The sequence below is a fragment of the Pteropus medius genome, unplaced genomic scaffold, assembly GCF_902729225.1.
Source record: "Pteropus medius unplaced genomic scaffold, Ma_sr-lr_union100, whole genome shotgun sequence".
NCBI lineage: Eukaryota > Metazoa > Chordata > Mammalia > Chiroptera > Pteropodidae > Pteropus > Pteropus medius.
This window is the reverse complement of record NW_024340701.1, coordinates 15,987,603-16,006,889: the sequence shown is the minus strand read 5'-3', so window position 1 is coordinate 16,006,889 and position 19,287 is coordinate 15,987,603. Positions and strand designations below refer to the sequence as shown.

Here is a 19,287-nt window from a genome sequence, read left to right as displayed (position 1 = left end):
TCACCCAAAGCTGTGAAAGAAAAGGAATGTTTATCCAAAGTTACAAAAAGAATATATTCTTCCTACCAACCTATTAACCTGTATATTAAAAAAAAAAAAAAAAAAGATTTTAAAAAACTTAGCAACTCTGCCCCTGCAGGACCAGTTGTCCTGAAGTGACCCTGGGCCCTGCCCCTGGCCAGCTGCACCACCAGCTTCCCTCTCTTCATTCTAGGGGTCCACATCCACTTCAGGGGTTTCTTCTCCCCAGTCCTCTTACACAGATCTTTGCCGAGTTAAAGTTTGTAAGTAAATGGTTTTAAAGAAAAAATAAAAATAAAAACCTAGCAATTGAATGCATTTAAAGCAGCTCCATTTCATCATAACATTTATATACTTTATCAATTCTAAGAAGCATATTTTTCACATTTTAATATCCCTGAAATTGGAATGTTATCTCACAATTGATAGTGACTTAGACTCAGTAAAATACAGTGGTTATTCAATTTAGGATTAGTGTATTAAGGCTATAAATTCATATTCACTGAAGCATGGCACAGAATAAAAAGGAATTTGGTTATATGAAGGCAAAACTGTTTAACGAATGATTTGTAATTTCTTACCCTAAATAAAAAGAGAACTTATTAGACAAGACACAGTTGAAGACTGCACTTGATGCATTTAGTCTCTCAAAGATGTTTGTGATTTAGAATCAAATGACATTTAATTTTCATTTAGGTTGTAGTAACATTTAAATACTTATCACTTGATATGTAAAGCAATGCAAATCTGAAAGTTGTTAATTTGCTGTTGCCTCTTGAAATATATTCTCTACCTGTTCAGAATCATCAAGCAGAATTTGCTAAAGTTCAAACTTCCCTTCTTGTGATTTCACTGTAGTTATAATAAAAAGATGAAATCCAAACCAGTATAGAATTGACATCTCATTTATTTCTAGACCTTATTGTCAACCCATCCTTGATAGCGAGTGGGCAGAAATTTCATTACCAGATAAATAAACTCCTAGGGGAAATTTGGGAGGCCTTAGGAGGGGCAGAGCCAAGGTAAAACTACTGTCCCCAGACACAAATAATAGGTGTGGCCCAGTGGCAGTTGGAGAGGAGAGTAGACCCAGATAGAACATTGTTCATTTTAAGATATTGAAGAATATGCTGGTAATAGACGTAGCCAGAAGAGAGAGGGCTTATTCCAGGGGTAAGTGCTTGGGTTATAGTTCACACTGTCACTCTTTACATGCACGACCTTAAAGAAATCACTTAAACTCTCTGAGCCTCAGTTTCCACATCTGTTAAATTAGCATTGGGTAGCTCCTTTAAGCCTCCATAGCATTTTCTTTGACCTCACCTGGGGTAGTGCTATTTCTACCTCATGTCATATCCCCCTAATAGACTAAACTCTTTGAAAAGCACTTGGTTCTCTTGCCTTTGTGAACCCCAACTCCAGCAGTTGGAGGGATGCTTTGGGTAAGGCAGGTACTCACTCAAGATTTGTTGCCTTGAATTGAATCAAACTAGATGATAGCTAAGGTACTTTTCTCTGGTAGTCTATGATGCTGTTTTTAAAGCAAGAGGGACTCGCTAAGGCTGAATGACTTCTAGATTTAGTTCGGTTATTGCCATATCACCAAGTCAGTAGGCGGAGTTTGGAAACATGGGGAAAGAAGAAGCTATAGCAAATAAATTGCCCTACAAGACAGCACGCAAGGATAGTTGGTTGTAGATTTAGCCATGCACATGTGAGTACCCAGACAATCTTCAAAACTCAGCAGGGGAGAAGCTGAAGGGAGGGAAGAGAAATACGGACGGGGTAAACGAACCCTTCAAAAATAAAGAATACCTAGAACTCTTGGCATGTCAGATGCTAAGTGATGAATTCCCAAGTTGCCAAGATATTTCTTGATGATGGTGAGAAAACTCTGGTTATATTTTCAGATATGGAACCTCCTAGAATCAAGTGCCCAAGTGTGAAGGAACGCATTGCTGAACCCAATAAGCTGACAGTCCGGGTGTCTTGGGATACCCCTGAGGGAAGAGACACAGCAGATGGCATTCTAACTGAGTAAGTGAAATTTGGCAGCTGGAATGATATTGCCTCTTTTATGTGAGACATTTACTACCCAGAGTGGGGAAATTTATCTACGCTAATCCACTGATGCTTTCAGACTCAGTACAGCACTCTTTTAGCTATTCCTCATTCATGCTTTCTTTTTCTCCATTGCCATCTTCACCATCTGACATCCTATGTATTTCACTGATGTATTTGTTAATTGCCTGTCTGCACTACATTATGCTTATAGTCACGTTCCTAATGCCCAGAACCACGCCTAGAACATAGTTGGTATTCCCTAAATATTTGTGGAAAGATGGGAAGAAAGGGTGGTGGAAAGAAGGGAAGAGGAACAGAAGGAGGAAGAGGAAGCCACCTGGTTAATTTGGAGATAGAATCACCCCCATTGCTTGCCCAGGGGGCCCCTACTCATGTTCCTGGGCCTTACTAAGCCATCACTACCTGGGAAGGCTCTGTGTCTCCTAGGTGGAGCTGGATGCTGCCCTACATTGTATTCTGTGGGTATGGTTTAATGCAGATCTTTTCCATCCCTTGTTTCTTGGCACCTGCTTCTTTCAAAACTTTGTTTTCAAATTTATTTTTTAAAATTTGTGAAGAAAAAGCTTACAGGAGAAGTTTATTAAAAAAGGATAGGTGTCTTCTGGCTTCTTCTCCACCCCAACCTCATTCTCTAGAACCAACTGTGTTAATAGTTTATCTGTCTATTGAAAAACCAACAAACAAAACTTGGCATTTCATCATGCTGTACCTCTTGGTACAAGAAGAAAGATGCTGGAGTCACCCTGGCTGTGTGATCTTGGGTGAATTCCTTAACTTTTTGGTGCCACCATTTCCTCATCTGTGAAATGGAGATAATACCTACCTCATAGAAATAGTATGAAAATTAAAGAAACTCATATATGTAAAATGCCTAGAATCATGCCTGACATATGTAAATGTACCGAACATCATCATCATCAGGTTCACCAAGGAATCAGTGAACTTGCCTTTTGCACAGGAAAGGGCTCTACTGGCCCAGATAGAAAAAGAAAGTTCTAGCACCTCCTGCAGGCCCGAATTGCCAGTGACTGCTTGTACTATACTCGCAAATGATTTTTCTCACAGAAGATTCTCTCAACCTCCAACAGCGAGGCAATTCAGGATCCCTGGAACAAAAGTGGGAATGGAGGAAGACTTGGGCATGGGTTCTCAGCCTCCACCCGCTTCTGTTCTACCTTCCAGTGAGAAAAATGAATCTAAACTTCCCAGGATTTGGGAACTTCCATTTTCTGCTCTCAAACTGCTCTTCCAAAACAACCTTTGGAAATCCTATTCTTCAATAAATCTCTGTTCTAGTCAAACTGGCCTAATGGTTGCCCCTCTGTATCACTGCATCCTGTGCAGAGTGGGTGCTCAATAAATGCCCATAATGATCATCATTGATCATTGGGCCCCAAATGATCATCTTCGCTTTCTGTTTTCCCCTCCTTTAAGTGTTATTCTAAAAGGCCTTCCTCCAGGCTCGAATTTTCCAGAAGGAGACCACAAGATCCAGTACACAGTCTATGACCGAGCCGAGAACAAGGGCACTTGCAAATTTCGAGTTAAAGTAAGAGGTAAGAGTATTGCTTATTGGCTTTCCCCCTCCATAAGAGCGAAGGGAAGTAGGCCCTCAAGCAAGAACACTCTGTGAATGTCCACTACCATATGGATACTTCCCAGCTTGGATTCACCTTAGATGAGGCTGGGGAAGTATACCATCTTAATGTCTGAATTTCACAATACAAATTTGGATGAGGTTCAGTGCTGGCATATTACTTAAAGAGCCTGAGAGAACAGTAAGCTAGTCTAGCATAAGCGCACACATGTCCTAGAAAAATATTATTTGATAACTTTTCCATCCCTGGGCTTGGGTGACCAGCTAAAACCTGCAGGTCTTTCCATAAAAGAGGTTAGGAGCCCCCAAGGTTGGGCCACCAGACCATGTTCTTGGTGTTCTAGAACCTTTAGTCTACCTGGAAAAAATGTGTTTTTAAGGCTTATTTTATGCCTCATGGTTTGGGCAGCTAATTTCTAACCATTTTTACACTTTACTCTTCTGAGTTTAACTTCCTCATATAAAACACAGGGGGATTAAACCAAGTGATCTCAGTGGTCTCATTGGTACGACTAGCAAGCATTCCAAGGCCCACCACTGGCCAGATAGCCATCTCTGCACCCTCACTCATTTCGCATGCTAATGTAGAAGCCTGATTACAAAGTTGGAACATCTGAGCCCTCATTTTCCCTGGTTACTCAGTGGAGGGATAGCTCAGCACTGAGACCTGTCTGGGCTTGTGTCTCTACAGTCAGACGCTGTGGCAAACTCAATGCTCCAGAGAATGGTTACATGAAGTGCTCCAGTGACGGTGATAATTATGGAGCCACCTGTGAGTTCTCCTGCATTGGTGGCTACGAGCTACAAGGTAGCCCTGCCCGAGTATGTCAATCCAACCTGGCTTGGTCTGGCACGGAGCCCACCTGTGCAGGTACATGTGCAGCCCTCTCTATAGTCAGCAGCAGAACCTGAGGACCCCTTGGTTCTGAATTCCAGTACGGGGAGGGTTTCATTCTATGCACTTTGAAAGGTTCAGTGTCATCCCTCTTCGTCTGATGGATGAAAACAGTCCCTGGATCCCTGCTGCAGCTCATCTCACCCACCCTCCTCTTTTGCCTCTGCCTATCTTCTTTCTCTTTCATGTCCTCTAAGGGAGAAGCTGGAGGTGGGAACCCAGGACCAGCCTTTGGCAACATTATGCATCAGCAAGGTCTGCTGTAGTTACCTTTGTTCCTCCCTTCTACAAATGAGAAGATCTTTTGTGCAAAGCCAGTATACCACATGTCCAGGCAATATAATGCCCGCTTTGCAACACTGACTTAAAAGTCACTTAGACCTTGGACATTCAAAATCTTTCCTCCTATGTCAAATGAGGGAGATAACACTCTTTCAGTTGTAAAGATTACATGAAGTCATCCATTGAGCAGTGGAATAGAGCAGTGCCTGGCCCCAGGTAAGCCCTCAGTGCACGTCAGCTGTTATTACTGAGGAATAAAACTTGGGCTGGGTAGCAATAATAGTGTGAAATTTTCTAGCCAGAAAATTCTGGACATATCTCTTATTTATATATTCCTCTTTTGTCTCAATTCCTGGTCCTTTCTCATCTTTATGCTTTCTCTTTAATCCCAGCCATTCAGAATTAGGTGAGAGACATGTACACCATCAGCTAAATGAGGTACTGAGGTACTTCAATTTCACACATTAAAGTGGAAAGAATATATCTCTTTCCTTCCCCATCTCACTTCCAGAGGTTGGGAGAATACCCCTACCCCCACGATATCCACATCCTAATTCCCAGAATCTGTGAATATATTACCTAACATGGAAAAGGAGACATTGCAGATGTCATTAAGTTAAGGATTTTGAGATGGGGCAAGTATTCTGGATTATCCAGGTAAGCCTAATGTAATCACAAGGGTTCTTATAACAGGGAGGCAGAACTGCTGTCAGAGCCAGAGAAAAAGATGATGGAAGGAGAGGTCAGAGATTCAAAGGGACTATGCTGCTGGCTTTGAAGATAGAGGAAGGGCCATGAGCCGAGGAATGCAGGTGGCCTCTAGATGCTGCAAAAGGCAAGGAAACAGCGTGTCTCCTAGAGCATCTGGGGGGAACTCAGTCCTGCCAATACCTTGACTCTAGTCCAGTGAAACCCATATCAAATTCCTGACTGCCAGGACTGTAAGAGAATATTTGTGTATGTTAAGCCACCAAGTTCATGGTGATTTGTGACAGCAGCAAGAGAAAACTAATACACTTGTCCACTCTTCTACTTCCCAAATAACTATTTACAACCGAATCTTTATCTCAGGGTCTACTGCTTACACATATGGTTTTGTTAACACGGGCTATGTTGAACTAGAACCAGTAGAGCGTTTCTGACCCATCTGGCTCTTTTTAATTATAGCCATGAATGTCAATGTGGGAGTTAGAACAGCAGCTGCACTTCTGGATCAGTTTTATGAGAAAAGGAGACTCCTCATTGTGTCTACACCCACAGCCCGAAACCTCCTCTACAGGCTGCAGCTGGGAATGCTACAGGTGAGTCCATGGGGAAAGGGGACTAGGAAGGGCCCAGTCATTCAATTAAAGGTAAAGGCCAGCTTCGGTGTCTAATCCTTTTACTATGAGCTTCAAGAACTGATACTTTAAAGTTACTACTGTTCATTTCTGGTTCTGAGGCATAACCTGTTTAACATTGACTCCCCAGTACTAACGCAGTTGTTTTCCAACTAGTGAAGTTTGTTTGTTTTCACTAATAAGCCTCATTGACATGCTCTCCAGGCCCAGTCCAGGAACAGTTATTTTTCCGGAACCTGTACAGGATATGCCTGGGTTGGAGGTTGTTAGCCCAAAAGGCTGGCTCACGGGATGAGGGGAGTCCAGGAGCCCCCCCAGAGATTCCTCAGCTCTCAGAGAGTGATGACCATCTTTAGAACATTGGCTCCCAGGGCATCAGCATCACCTGGGAGCTTGTTAGAAATGCAAATTCTCAAGCCCCATTCCAGACCTGAGACCAACTGGATCAGAAGCTACATTTTAGATCAGGTGATTCCTAAGCACTGTAAAGTTTGAGGAACACTTTTCTAGGAAATGCCATCTGTGTAAATTCTGTAGCTACTAAATGAGGCAACCAGTGTCTTTTGGGGAAAAAAAAATCCACCTAGAAACTGAAAGATCGAACCAGAACTTACTTGAGTTTGTCCTGAAGCTGGTTTGCAATAAGAGTGGCCAAGCTGACTGAATACTGAAGAGGCAGGATGTGCACTGGGTTTTGAACTCGGTGCTGCACTTTGTTTGAGGAATACTTCATTTATTAGTGAATAGAACTGTGTTTAGAACAATCGTGGTTTAGTCAAAGGCTACAATTTTACTTCTCATTTCAGCATTAATACCATGAGAATAATAAATCGTTCTTCATTCTCCCCCATGTACTTGAAGGACTTCCATGAACTCTGAACAACCACACAAATTTTTTTCAGACTCCTTTGATAGGAACCCAGTTCATTGTGTTTTTATCCCCAATCCTTGCCACCTTACCTCCATCCTTGTATCCCCTTGTCTCAGCTAGGGGACTTGCTCTTCAGATAACCCAAGCTCACACCACTCCACTGAGTGGGAACTTGGCCTTGAAGGCTATATTCCTCAATGATACATTTCCTGACCTCCTCTTATTCCATATGAAGAGGACTAAGCCAAACAACTTGCTTTTCCTCTACATTGGCAAACTATGGCTTTTGTAGGTAAAATTTTAATGGAACGCAACCATGCTCGTTCATTTGTGCTTTGTCTATGGTTGCTTTTATACCATGGTGGCACAATTGGTTAGGACAGACCATTCAGCCCTGTGAAGCCCAACGTATTTACTATCTGGCCCTTTAGAGAGGAGGTGTGCTAATTCCTGCCCCAGTGTATCCCATTCCTTCAGGTACTAGCTAAATTACCAATCAACTAGTTGGATAAGATATTGGCATCAAAGTGTTTGTATGTGATCCCCCCAACTCAATATATTTATACTTGCATTTTTAACCAGAGCCTTCAAGAGAAAGTTTGATCGGCTTAGGTGTTTCAGTTAGAATAATAAAAAGTATCTTTTTACCTTTTCTAACTTTTTTCTTTTTACCAGTTCTGTCACCCCATATAAGGCTGTTTCAGTGGAATTGTAGTAAAGAAATTAGTGTCCTAATAATTCAGAGTTTTAAATTTCTTTTCCTATTTAGGCAGATTTGTTACTTTTTGGTTCCCTATTGCCATTGCCACTAATGGTGAGCCCTCCTAACATGCGGCTGAGTGGGCCGCTTTCCCAGACATCTTGCCAAGGGCCAGCTCAGAGGACTAGAACTTTTTATCCTTATTTCCTTACCCTGTTTGGGTGTGGAGGACATAGAGCAGGGGGTGTGGAGAGTGGGCACAAGGGAGGATAGGAGGACTCTGGAAATATTCTTTTATCCTTGCAAAGTCAAATTTAGAATCCTCTGGGGGTGGTCTTGGATACTTTCTAGGAAATTTGGCTCATGCAAGGTCTCACCCCATCTGGAAAGACAGACTACCATTTTGCTTACATTTTCAAAATCCCAATGCCAAGCCATTTGTGAAGAATTCCTCTAGGAATGTATTAACATTTTATAGCCACTGGTTTCACCCCACCCAATTTCTCAACTGTTATTCAGGACAGTGTGGAGTGGGCAAATAAACTTCTAAAAACAAACCAGTGCTGTTTCCGTCAGTCTGTAGTTTGACATGGAAGTCTTTTGCTTCAGCCATGGTCACACCTCCCCTATTTTTTTTTTTCCAGCAAGCACAGTGTAGCCTGGATCTTCGACACATCACTGTGGTAGAACTGGTAGGCGTGTTCCCAACCCTCATCGGCAGGATAGGAGCAAAGATTATGCCTCCAGCACTAGCTCTGCAGCTAAGGTATGGGGACATACTGCCCTTAAATTTTGTCCCCTATAAATGCACTTTTTTTTTTCTGATCGGGTTCCCTGATTTCTTTCTCTTCAGTTTTGATTCCAGGTAACCTTCACTGTTTAATTGCTTTTATTCTGGGAATATTATACCTATGTTAATTGGCATATTGCTGCTTGTCCAAATATATCACATTGTGGGTAATTGCCAGTGTTCTCTTCTTTCTTCCTCCAATCAAAAATGTTTTGGCTTTGTCTTTGTCCTTTGCCTTACTGCCTCCTCCGCCCGCCCCCTCCACCCCACCGTGGAATGGGTAGGACAGAGGCTGCATAAAGACTTAAGTAATCTTTGGTCTCATTAGGCATCCAATTAGCCTTTCCAGACTTTGCCTCTTTTATCTTCATGCTTTCAGGACACTTGTCAATACCCCCATTTTAACAATTATGTTTTATTTTGGTAACACTTATAAAACCAGAGCCAGTAAAGAAGCAAAATTCAACATCCAAAAGGTAATTTCAGAACAAGCCAAATTTTTACTTGCATCTCTTGACTATTGTGAAAAGGATAATTAGGCAAAAGCAAAACTCCTGCAAATCTTCCTTTCTCACCCATCTTTTTCTCTCACACACTACAAGGGACGGTGCAAGTCTCTGTTCTACATAGTCTCTCAGGGTCCCAGACTGATGATGGCTCCGCTATCTTGTAGCAGCAACATCCAGAAGACATGGCTTCCAGGTTTCTTCAAAAGGGGAAGAGAGAGTAAAATCAAACCATACCATTCTTATGTTTCACTTTGGAAGCATAAAATTGCTCTCTCTCCCAGTCCATTGGCCTGACCTTGTCACATGATTGTTGTCGAACTTCAAGAGAGGATGGGAAATGCAGTGTTTTTGTATTCCCAGGAAGAAGGAAATGAAATAGAACTTGGTGAACCTTATCGCAGATGTTCAAAGAGGGTCACAGAAATTCCTTGAGCGAATATGTGATAGAAATATATCCTCAGCAAGCGATGCTAGAGATTGACACAATAGGTTCTTTCACTAATTTCTCTATTTTCCATCTGTTTTTGGACCCATCCCATGTTTGATTTATATCTTTCTCCACCTAACAAGAGTCTGCTCTGTCCACACCAAGGTCAAAAACTCAGGGATGAAGAAAAAAGGATACCTGAATTCCCTTCAGTTGGCTGAAGGAGGGAGAAAGCTGGGTATACTTACAAGCTTTCATTTATTTTTTTTTGTCCTACTGCATTTGCATCTAGCACCTCCCTAGAATATAACACTTTTGAAGTCAGTTCCAGATCTTTTCAACATTCACTACCCAGTACCTAGCACAGTACTAGCACCATATTAGTGCTAAGTAAATGGAGTAAATGACTCTAAATTGAAATCGTATTACTGTTTCCAGGGGTGATAGTAGCCTTTAAGAGTGTATTTACAATTATCAACACCTCGAGTTGAAGATTGCAAAGCTCAAAAGAGGATTATGTTGACATTTGAAATTTTATAATGAAAATTCTCAAAGTAGGTTTTATGAGGTGGTTGCTTATTTAAAACCACCTGCTCATACTCGATGTCAATGATTTTTTTTAAAAAAAAAAAAACCTGTTGCAGAATTTGCTAAACATTTTTCTTTGGATTGAAGATATATAATATAGAGAATCTTTATAATAATTTGATGAGATTGTAAACTGTTTAAATTTGAAGAACAGAAAAATCTGATTTAAGAAAAAAACTTGTATCATTCAGGTTGTGAATGTTGGGGCTACAATAAACCTCTGTAAACTGAGGATGATTTAAACAACAAATAAGTTGAATTATGCAGTGATTATCAAACTTTAGCCTCCATCAGAATTCTCTGGGGTGCTGTTAAAATATAGATTGCTGGGCCCCACCTCCAGAGTTTCTGATTCAGTAGGTCTAGGATGGGGCCCGAGAATTTGCATTTCTAGCATGTTCCCAGATGGTGTTGATGCTGGTGGTCTGGGGACCTCACTGAGAACCACTGGTCTGGTGCTTTACCAAAGGCTCTACAGTTTTGAAATATAAATTTTGCACAGCATCCTATAAAAAGAGGCTCAATCATTATTGTGTAGACAGAAGATAGAATAGGAAAATGTCATGTATAGATGATCCCTCACATGCATTACTAAATGGAGACTGTGTCGGGCCTTTTGTCCCCTTTATTAGACCTATCAGTGAGGAACAAGGGACTTGGCAGGTGAGGGTTTTATTTTTTTTTCCCTTTGAATTATGCACTAGAGTCTAGTGCAGAAGAAAAGAGCCACTCTAGGCAAAGAGTTGGAAGCATGAAAAAGGAGAAGCAGAATGCCTGGAGAATCTAAAAATTCTCTTGTCTGGATGGAATACTATTTCCAAATAGCACTGAAGCCAGGATAAATAGTTGAAGGGCAGCATCAGAAAGGAAAGACTGGGTGCCTGGTTTTGCATGGTCAACACCTACCTGCTTTCTTGCTCTCATTTCTTATAGATCTGGATATATAGGCTAATTCATGCTCCCTAGAATAATTTTCCAGCAATCTCAAGGATGATAGGGATCAAGAATGACATAATTTTTATACTCACATTTCAAGGTATAATTGACATATAACATTAGTTTCAGGTATACAACATAATTATTCGTATCTGTATATATTGTGAAATCACCATGATGTCTATTTAACATCTGCCACTGTGCATAGTTGCAGACGTTTTTTCTCCTAGAGAACTTTTAAGATTTAACAATTTTAAATATGAAATAATTTCATTAACTATAATTTCCTTGCTATACATTACATACCCATGACCTATTTATATTATAACTGGAAGTTTGTACCTTTTGATCCCTTCACGCGTTTTGCCCACCCTCAACCCCTGCCTCTGGAAACTACCTATTATCTGTATCTATGAGCTTGAGTTTTTTGTTTTGTTGTTTTTAGATTTCACAGATAAGATAATATGGTATTTGCCATTCTGTTTGACTTATTTCACTTAACATAATGCCCTCAAGGCCCATCCATGGTGTCACAGATGGAAGTATATAGTTTTTTTATTATAGCTGAAGAATGTTCCTGTGTGTGTTTAAAACATCTTCTTTACCCATTCATCCATCGGCAAATGCTTTGTCTCCATATCTGAGCTATTATAAATAATACTGCAATGAACATTGGAGGTACATGTAACTTTTCAATTTAATGTTTTATTTTCTTCAGATCATACCCAGTAGTGGAATTGCTGGGTCATATTGTAGTTGTATTAATTTTTGAGGAACCGCCGTACTGTTTTCCATAGTGGCTGTACCACTTTACATCCCCACCCACAGTGCACAAGGGTTCCTGTTTCTCCACATCCTTGCCAACACTTATTTCTTGTCTTTTTGATAATAGCCATTTTAACAGGTGGGAGGTGATATCTCATTGTGGCTTTGATTTGCATTTCCCTGATGAGTAGTGAAGTTGAGCACCTTTGCATGTACCTGTTGGCCATTTGTATGTCTTTGGAGAAATGTCTATTTAGTTTCTCTGACCATTTTTAAATCAGAGTGGGTTATATTTTTTTTGCTATTGAGTAGTATGAGTTCTTTATATATTTTAAATATTAACCCTTATCAGATATGATTTGCAAATATTTTCTCATTCTATAGGTTGCCTTTTAATTTTGTTGATGATTTCCTTTGCTGTGCAGAAGCTTTTTCGTTTGATGTAATCTCACTTGTTTACTTCTGCTACCTTTGCTTTTAGTGTTATATCCCTGCCCCCACCCCCAAAAAAATCATTGACAAGACCAGTGTCAAAGAGATTACCCTCTATATTTTCTTCTGAGTTTTATGGTTTCAGGTCTTATGTTCAAGTTTTTAATCCATTTTGAGTTTGTTTTTGTGTATAAGATAGAGGTCCAGTATCTTTATTTTGATGTCTTTATGTTGTCTCTCTCTTTGTTGACATTCTCACTGAGTTCATCTATTCTCCCAAGTTCATTAAGCATCCTTTTAGCCAGTGTCTGGAACTCTTTTTCTAGTAGATTGCTTGTTTCTATTTCACTTAGTTATTTTTTTTTTCCTGAGTTTTTGTCCTGTTCTTTCATTTGGGACATGTTTGTCTCCTCATTTTAGCTGCCTTTCTATGTTCGTTTCTATATATTAATCTGCTACGTTTCCTGGTCTCGAAAGAGTAGCCTTAGGTAGATGGTGTCCTGTGGGGCCCAGTGGTGCAGACTCCTTGGTCACCTGAGCCAGGTGCTCCAGGGGTGTCTCCTGTGTGTGTTGTGCATGCTCTCCTATAATAGTTGGGCCTTGACTGCTGCTGGCACATTGATGAGTGGGGTTGACCCTCAGGCTGACTGGCTGTGAGGGCCTGCTGTGACTACAGCAGATGAGCTATTGTGTAGGGCTGACCCCATAGAGCAGGAGTCAGTTTAGTGGGGCTCCTATGCCAGCTGAGACTGCCCATCAGGTGCGTCAGTTGTGGCAATGGTTGGATGGGACTCTAGTGCAGTTCGAAGCTGGTTGCTAGGTGTGTTAGGTCTAGAGACTCTTGGGAGGGGCTCCAGTAAAGGCCATGGTTAGCCGCCACCTGTGCCAGTCTTGAGGTTGTTTGGTAGGAGCTATGAAGTGATCTGCAGTCGGTTGCCACTTGTGCTGGGCTTGTAGGCACTTAGGGGAAGCTACGCTGTGAGCTGAGTCTGGCTGCTGCTTATGTAGGGTTTGTGGACCTTTGAGAAAGTATGCAGTGCAAGCCAAGGGAAGCCGCCACTTCTGTGACATTTGTTGATTTGAGGGAAAGTTTGCAGTGTAAGCCCAGGCATGCTGATAGTGTGTAAGAGCCACTGGAAGAAGCCTGGCTTGGTGGGGGAGTGAGTTGGGGTGAGGACTCAGGGAATCACTAGGGCAGAGAGAATGTTGTTAAGCCAGGTTAAAAGAGAGCACAGATTTGTTGCGTGAGTGAGAAGAGAGCTTCATAAAGGAACAATGGTACCTGCCAGTGCTTCCGTCCCCTAAGAGTTTCCCTGATTTCTGCCCCTCCAGCCATTGCCCTAAAGTTAGTCTATTTATTTCTCCCTAGTATGATCCTGTCAGTTTTCCAGTTTTTACCCCGCGTTGGAGTTTAGAGTGTGTGAGCTTGTGCACTGGCCCTTTAAGAGCAACATTTCTTGAACTCTCACAGTTCTTTGTCTCTCTGGGATGCAATCCCCGCCAGTTTTTAAAGCCAAATGTTATGGGGATTCCTTCTCAGCACTGGTGTCCTGGATTGGCCGGGGTGTCTGGTGTGGGAATGGGACCCCTTGCTCCTCATGGGGGACCTCCACAGCCAAAATATCCCTCCATTAATCACCACACTGTGAGTGTGGGACCTGCCTGGACCACATGTCTGCCCCTCCTATCTGCTTAAGTGTGGCTTCTTCTTTATATCCATAGTTATAGGAATTCTGTTTATCCTGTCTTCAGGTGGCTCTCAGAGATGGTTGTTCTATAATTCAGTTGTAATCTTGATTCAACTCTCTATGCTATTGGATTGTTTTCTTAATTTCTCTAATACTTTGTTATTAACGTGTACAAATGCAATAGGTTTTTATATATTGATTTTGTACCCTGTAACATTACTGAATTCACTTATTGGTTTTTGGTGGCATCATTTATATATATATCTCATGCAAATAGTGAGTTTTATTTTTCCTTTCTAGTTTTCATGCCTTTTATTTCCTTTTTTGGCCTAACAGCTCTGGCTATGATTTCCAGTACTATGTTGTATAAAAATAGGGAGAGCTGGCATCCTTGTCCTCCTGATCTTCAAGGAAAAGCCTTCATCTTTTCACTATTGAGTATCATATTAATTGTGGGCTTGTCATATATGGTCTTTATTATATTGAGGTACATTCCCTCTGTACCTGCTTTGTGTAGAGTTTTTATTATAAATGGATGATGAATTTTGTGAAATGTTTTTTTCTGTATCTGTTGAGTTGATCTTACGATTTTTATCCTTTATTTTGTTAATGCAGTATATCACGTGAACTGACTTTCAGGTGTTTAACTATTCTTACATCCCTGTAATAAATCCTATTTGCTAATAGTTTGTTAAGTATTTTTGTACCTTTTTCATCAGGGATATTGGCCTGTAATTTTCTATTCTTGTGGAGTCCTTGTCTGATTTTCTTGATTCCAGGGTAATGCTGGCCTTATAAAATGAGTTTTTAAGTTTTCTATCCTTTTCTGTTTTTGGAAGAGTTTGAAAGGAAGTGGTATTAATTCTTGGAATGTTTGGCAGAATTTACCAGTGAAGTCATCTGGTCCTGGACTTTTGTTTGTTGGGAGTTTTTTGATTACTGATTCAATCTCCTTACTAGTAATTAGGCTGCTTAGATTTTCTATTTCTTCATGATTCAGTCCTGAAAGATTGTATATTTCTAGGAATTTATCCATTTCTTCTAGGTTGTCTAATTTTTTTTTGTATAATTGTTCATAGTCTAAGATCCTTTGTATTTCTGTGTTACCAGTTGTAACATCTCTTTTATTTCTGATTTTATTTGAGCCCTCTCTTTTTTTCTTGGTTACACTAGCTAAAGTTTTATCAGTTTTGTTTCCAAAGAACTATATCTTTTGGTTTTATTTTTATTTTCTATTGTTATTTTAGTCTCTATTACATTTATTTCCACTTGGATCTGTTATTTCCTTCCTTCTAGTAACTTTGGGCTTCATTTGTTATTCTTTTTCTAGTTCCTTTTGGTGTAAAGCTAGGTTATTTGAGATTTTTCTTGTTTCTTGAGGGAGGCGTTTATTGCCTCCCTTGTAGAACTGGTTTTGCTGCATCCCATACATTTTGGTATGTTTTATTTACATTTTGGTTTGTTTCAAGGTATTTTTAAATTTCTATTTTGACTTCTTTGACTCATTGCTTGTTCAGTAACATGTTACTCTCCATATATTTGTGAATTTTCCAGTTTTTTTTGTAATTGATTTCTAGTTTCATACCATTGTGGCTGGAAAAGATGATTGATAGGATTTCAATATTTTAAATTTATTAAGACTTGTTTTGTGGCCTAACGTCTATCCTGGAAAATGTTCCCAGTATGCTTGAGGAAAATATATATTCTGTTGCATCTGGAAGGAGTGTTTTGTAATATGTAGTCCATCTGGTCTAATGTGTTAAGACCAATGTTATTGATTTTCTTGTGGATCATCTATCCATTGATATAAGTAGGTATTAAAGTCCTCTACTATTGTACTGTTATCTGTTTAGGTCTATTCATATTTGCTTTATATATTTAAATGCTACTATGTTATAAAACAAGTGCATAAATATAAATTTTATATTTTCTTTTTGGATTGATCCACTTATCATGTAATTCCCTCTTTTGTCTCTTAACACAGTCTTTGTTTTGAAGTCCATTTTGTCGGGTATAACTATAGCTACCCAAGCTTTCTTTTGGTTTCTATTTGTATGGAATATCTTTTTCCATCCCTCATTTTCAGTCTGTGTGTCCTTACATCTGAAATGCTCTTACATCTTTAGACAACTTAGAGATGGGTCTGGGTTATTTTTTCTCCATTCAGCTACTCTCTTTTTTTCTATTAAATGTATTGGGGTGACATTGGTTAATAAAATTATAGATTTCAAGTGTGCAATTCAATACTATGTCATGCATATATTGCGTTGTACATTCACCAACCAAAGTTAAATTTCCTTCCGTCACCATGTATTTGACCTCTTTTACCCTTATTTACCTTTCCCCCTCCCCTCTTTCCCTCTGGTAAACACTAAACTTGTCTTTGTCCATGAGTCTCTGTCTTGTTCGTTTGTTGCTTTCGGTTTTATATCCCACATATGAGTGATATCATATGGTTCTCAACTTTACTCTGCCTTTCGAATGGAGAATTTAGTCCATTTACATTTAAAGTAATTATTGCTAGATATGTACTTATTGCCATTTTGTTTGTTTTCTGGCTGTTTTTGTTGTTGTTGTTGTTCCTCTGTTCTTCACTTGCTCTCTTCCTTTGTGGTTTAATGACTTTCTTTAATGGTAATCCTAGATTCTTATTATTTTTTGTGTATCTACTATAGGTTTTTGCATTGTGGTTACCGTAAGGCTTAGATTAAACCATTACATTTACGATGGTCTATTTTAACTTGGTAACAACTTAAGTTTGACTGCATTCTAAAGCTCTATACTTTTATTCTCTCTTCCATGTTTTGTTTCTGAGTCACAATTTACTTTGAGTAATCCTTAACTAATTATTGTAGTTATAGTTATTTTTACTAGTTTTATCTTTTGAACATCACACTAGCTTTATAAGTGACTAATGTACTACCTTTACTACATATTTATTTTTATAGTGAAAGTTACACTTTCATATGGTTTCTTGTTGCTAGTTAGCTCCCTTTCTTTTCAGCTTTAAGAAGTCTCTCTAACATTTCTTGTAGGGCAGATTTAATGTTGATGAATTCCTTTAGGTTTTATTTGAAAACTTCAATTCTGCATAACTTTGGTGGGTAGAGTATTCTTGATTGGAAGGTTGTTATTGCTTTTAATTTCAGCACTTTGAATATATTTTGCCACTGCCTTTGGCCTGCAAAGTTTTTGCTGAAAAATCTGCTTTTAGTCTTATGGGGGTTCTCTTGTACATAACAAGTTATTTTGCTCTTGCTGCACTTAAGCTTCTCTCCTTGTCTTTAACGTCTGTCATTTTAATTACAATGTGTTTTGGTGTGGGTCTCTTTGGGTTCATCTTATTTGGAATTCTCTCGGTTTCCTGATAGGATGTTTATTTCCTTTTCTAGGTTAGGGACGTTTTCAGCCTTTATCACTTCAAATATTTTTCCAGCCCCTTTCTTCTCTTCTCCTTATGGGGGCCCTGTAATGCAAATGTTAGTCTGCTTGATATTGTCCCATAAGTCCTTTAAGCCAGGGGTCCCCAATACCTGGGCCATGGACCAGTACCAGTCAGTGTCTTGTTAGGAACCAGGCCACACAGAAGGAAGTGAGCGGCTGGCGAGCCAGTGAAGCTTCATCTGTATTTGGAGAGATCGGGAGACAGAGGGAGCGATACAGAGAAAGGACAGAGAACAGACACAAAGTCAGGCAGACCAGAGAGAGACAGAGTATGAGAAAGGGTGAAAGAGATAGTGAAAAAAAAGATAGAAACTAGATCGGCAGAGGGTCAGGAACATAGTAAAGAAACAAAGACAGAAACAATGAACCTGGAAGAGGAATCACTTGCAAGATAGAACAACTCCCCACTAAGGAAGGACAAGAAGATGGAAAAGGGAAAGGACAAAACATAAAGAGAGAAGATGGAAAAAGACAGACATGGACCTCCTGGAAAAAGACAGACACCAGGAGGCTCAAAGAGACAGAAGGACCTAAGGAATAGACAATAGAGACAAAGAACAAGACAGAAGAGACTAAGACAAACAGAGATAGAAGAAAGAAATGAAGAGGAATAAAACAGGACTAGAACCTAGAAAATGGAACAAGGGAAAAAAAGCTCCTATACTGCTCCTAGAAGCGAAACAGAAGAATAAAGTCTAAAAGGAATAAGATGAACCTAGGAGGCAGAATCCTCATGATCTCCGTCTCAGAAAAAAATAAAAGGAATAACAAAGTGTCAGGATAAATTAAAAAATGAAAAGAAGAAGAAGAAGAAGAAGAAGAAGATATGGTGCTCACTGGCTTTAGCAAAGCAGAGGTATAACACCAAAACAGTGCCTACTAGCTTCTGTGGCTGGAGAGTATGTGTTAGGCCCCCGCCCCTCAATCTGATGCTTTAAAATGATCAAGTGAGCCTCTTTCACATAAAATCTTGGTGCTTTTTGAGTGGTTGCTTCTGTGCTGTGCCTTGGGGACAATGAGTCCTCATGCAAGCCCTTTAAGAGCCATTTCTCAGTGTGCAACAGCCCTGCAGGTTTTGTGGGCTCTAGCCCCGTTGTTTTTCAAAGCTAGATATTTAGAGGGCTCATCTTTCAGGTTTAGGTCTTAAAAGTTGGGATGCCTGATGTGGGGTACAAACCTTTCTCTCCTCAGGGAACTCTTGGTTTTGAGTTTCTTCCAAATTGTAGGTCGTCATGCTACGGGTGGGGCTTATGACAAGATTGTTTCTCAGGCTTTCCTACCTGCTTGGATGTGGTTTCCTTCTTGTCTACCCAATATACAGAGTCGCTTTGCTAGTTTTTATTTTCCAGAGGAATTTGTTCCATAGGTAGTTGTAGATTCGGTGTCTGTGGGATAAGGTGAGTTCGGGATTTTCCTATGTTGCCATCTTGAATTGGAAACTCCTGTAGCATTTTTTTGAGTATGTAGAGTTCTCTAGAAGATTCTCCAGGAAGAATTTATTTCAATCTGATGACAGATATTTATGTAACTCTGACATACTACTGGCACTACTCCTCATTTGTGGAGTGTCCGATTATCCATCCCTGAGATTTCTGTGGTCTCTTGGCCATGGTAGGATGCATTCTTGTACTTGTTGCTAGACTGCTGCTTTAACCACTCATCTCTTCCCCCGGTGGTTTTCTCTTTTAATTCTGTGTCAATTAAGGCTCACATGATGACTGTGCATGGGAGCAGATAGTGGCACCGTGGGAGGGGTTCCATTCTAGCCTCATAAGCACTATAACACCGAATGCTCCAATTCCTCATTGGTCACCCTTTCCCACAGGCTCCAGACACTACACCATTGCTTGGTCCTTTTCTCCCTCCAGATCTACTTGCTTCTCTTCTATTTCCTGGGACCACTCCCCTCCGACCCAG

General features: G+C 40.1%; 1 protein-coding gene across 2 annotated transcripts in view; it reads left to right on the top strand.

The window, feature by feature from the left end:
* Nucleotides 1-19,287, top strand: part of SRPX (sushi repeat containing protein X-linked) — a 36,518-nt gene that overhangs the window by 15,320 nt on the left and 1,911 nt on the right. Inside the window, exons 4-8 of one of the 2 annotated variants that reach the window (XM_039888176.1) lie at nucleotides 1,932-2,058; nucleotides 3,541-3,662; nucleotides 4,395-4,574; nucleotides 6,048-6,181; nucleotides 8,436-8,557. In XM_039888176.1, the coding sequence (XP_039744110.1) occupies nucleotides 1,932-2,058; nucleotides 3,541-3,662; nucleotides 4,395-4,574; nucleotides 6,048-6,181; nucleotides 8,436-8,557 (685 nt within the window). The remainder of the gene's footprint in view (nucleotides 1-1,931; nucleotides 2,059-3,540; nucleotides 3,663-4,394; nucleotides 4,575-6,047; nucleotides 6,182-8,435; nucleotides 8,558-19,287) is intronic. The other variant, XM_039888178.1, reaches the window with a different exon arrangement.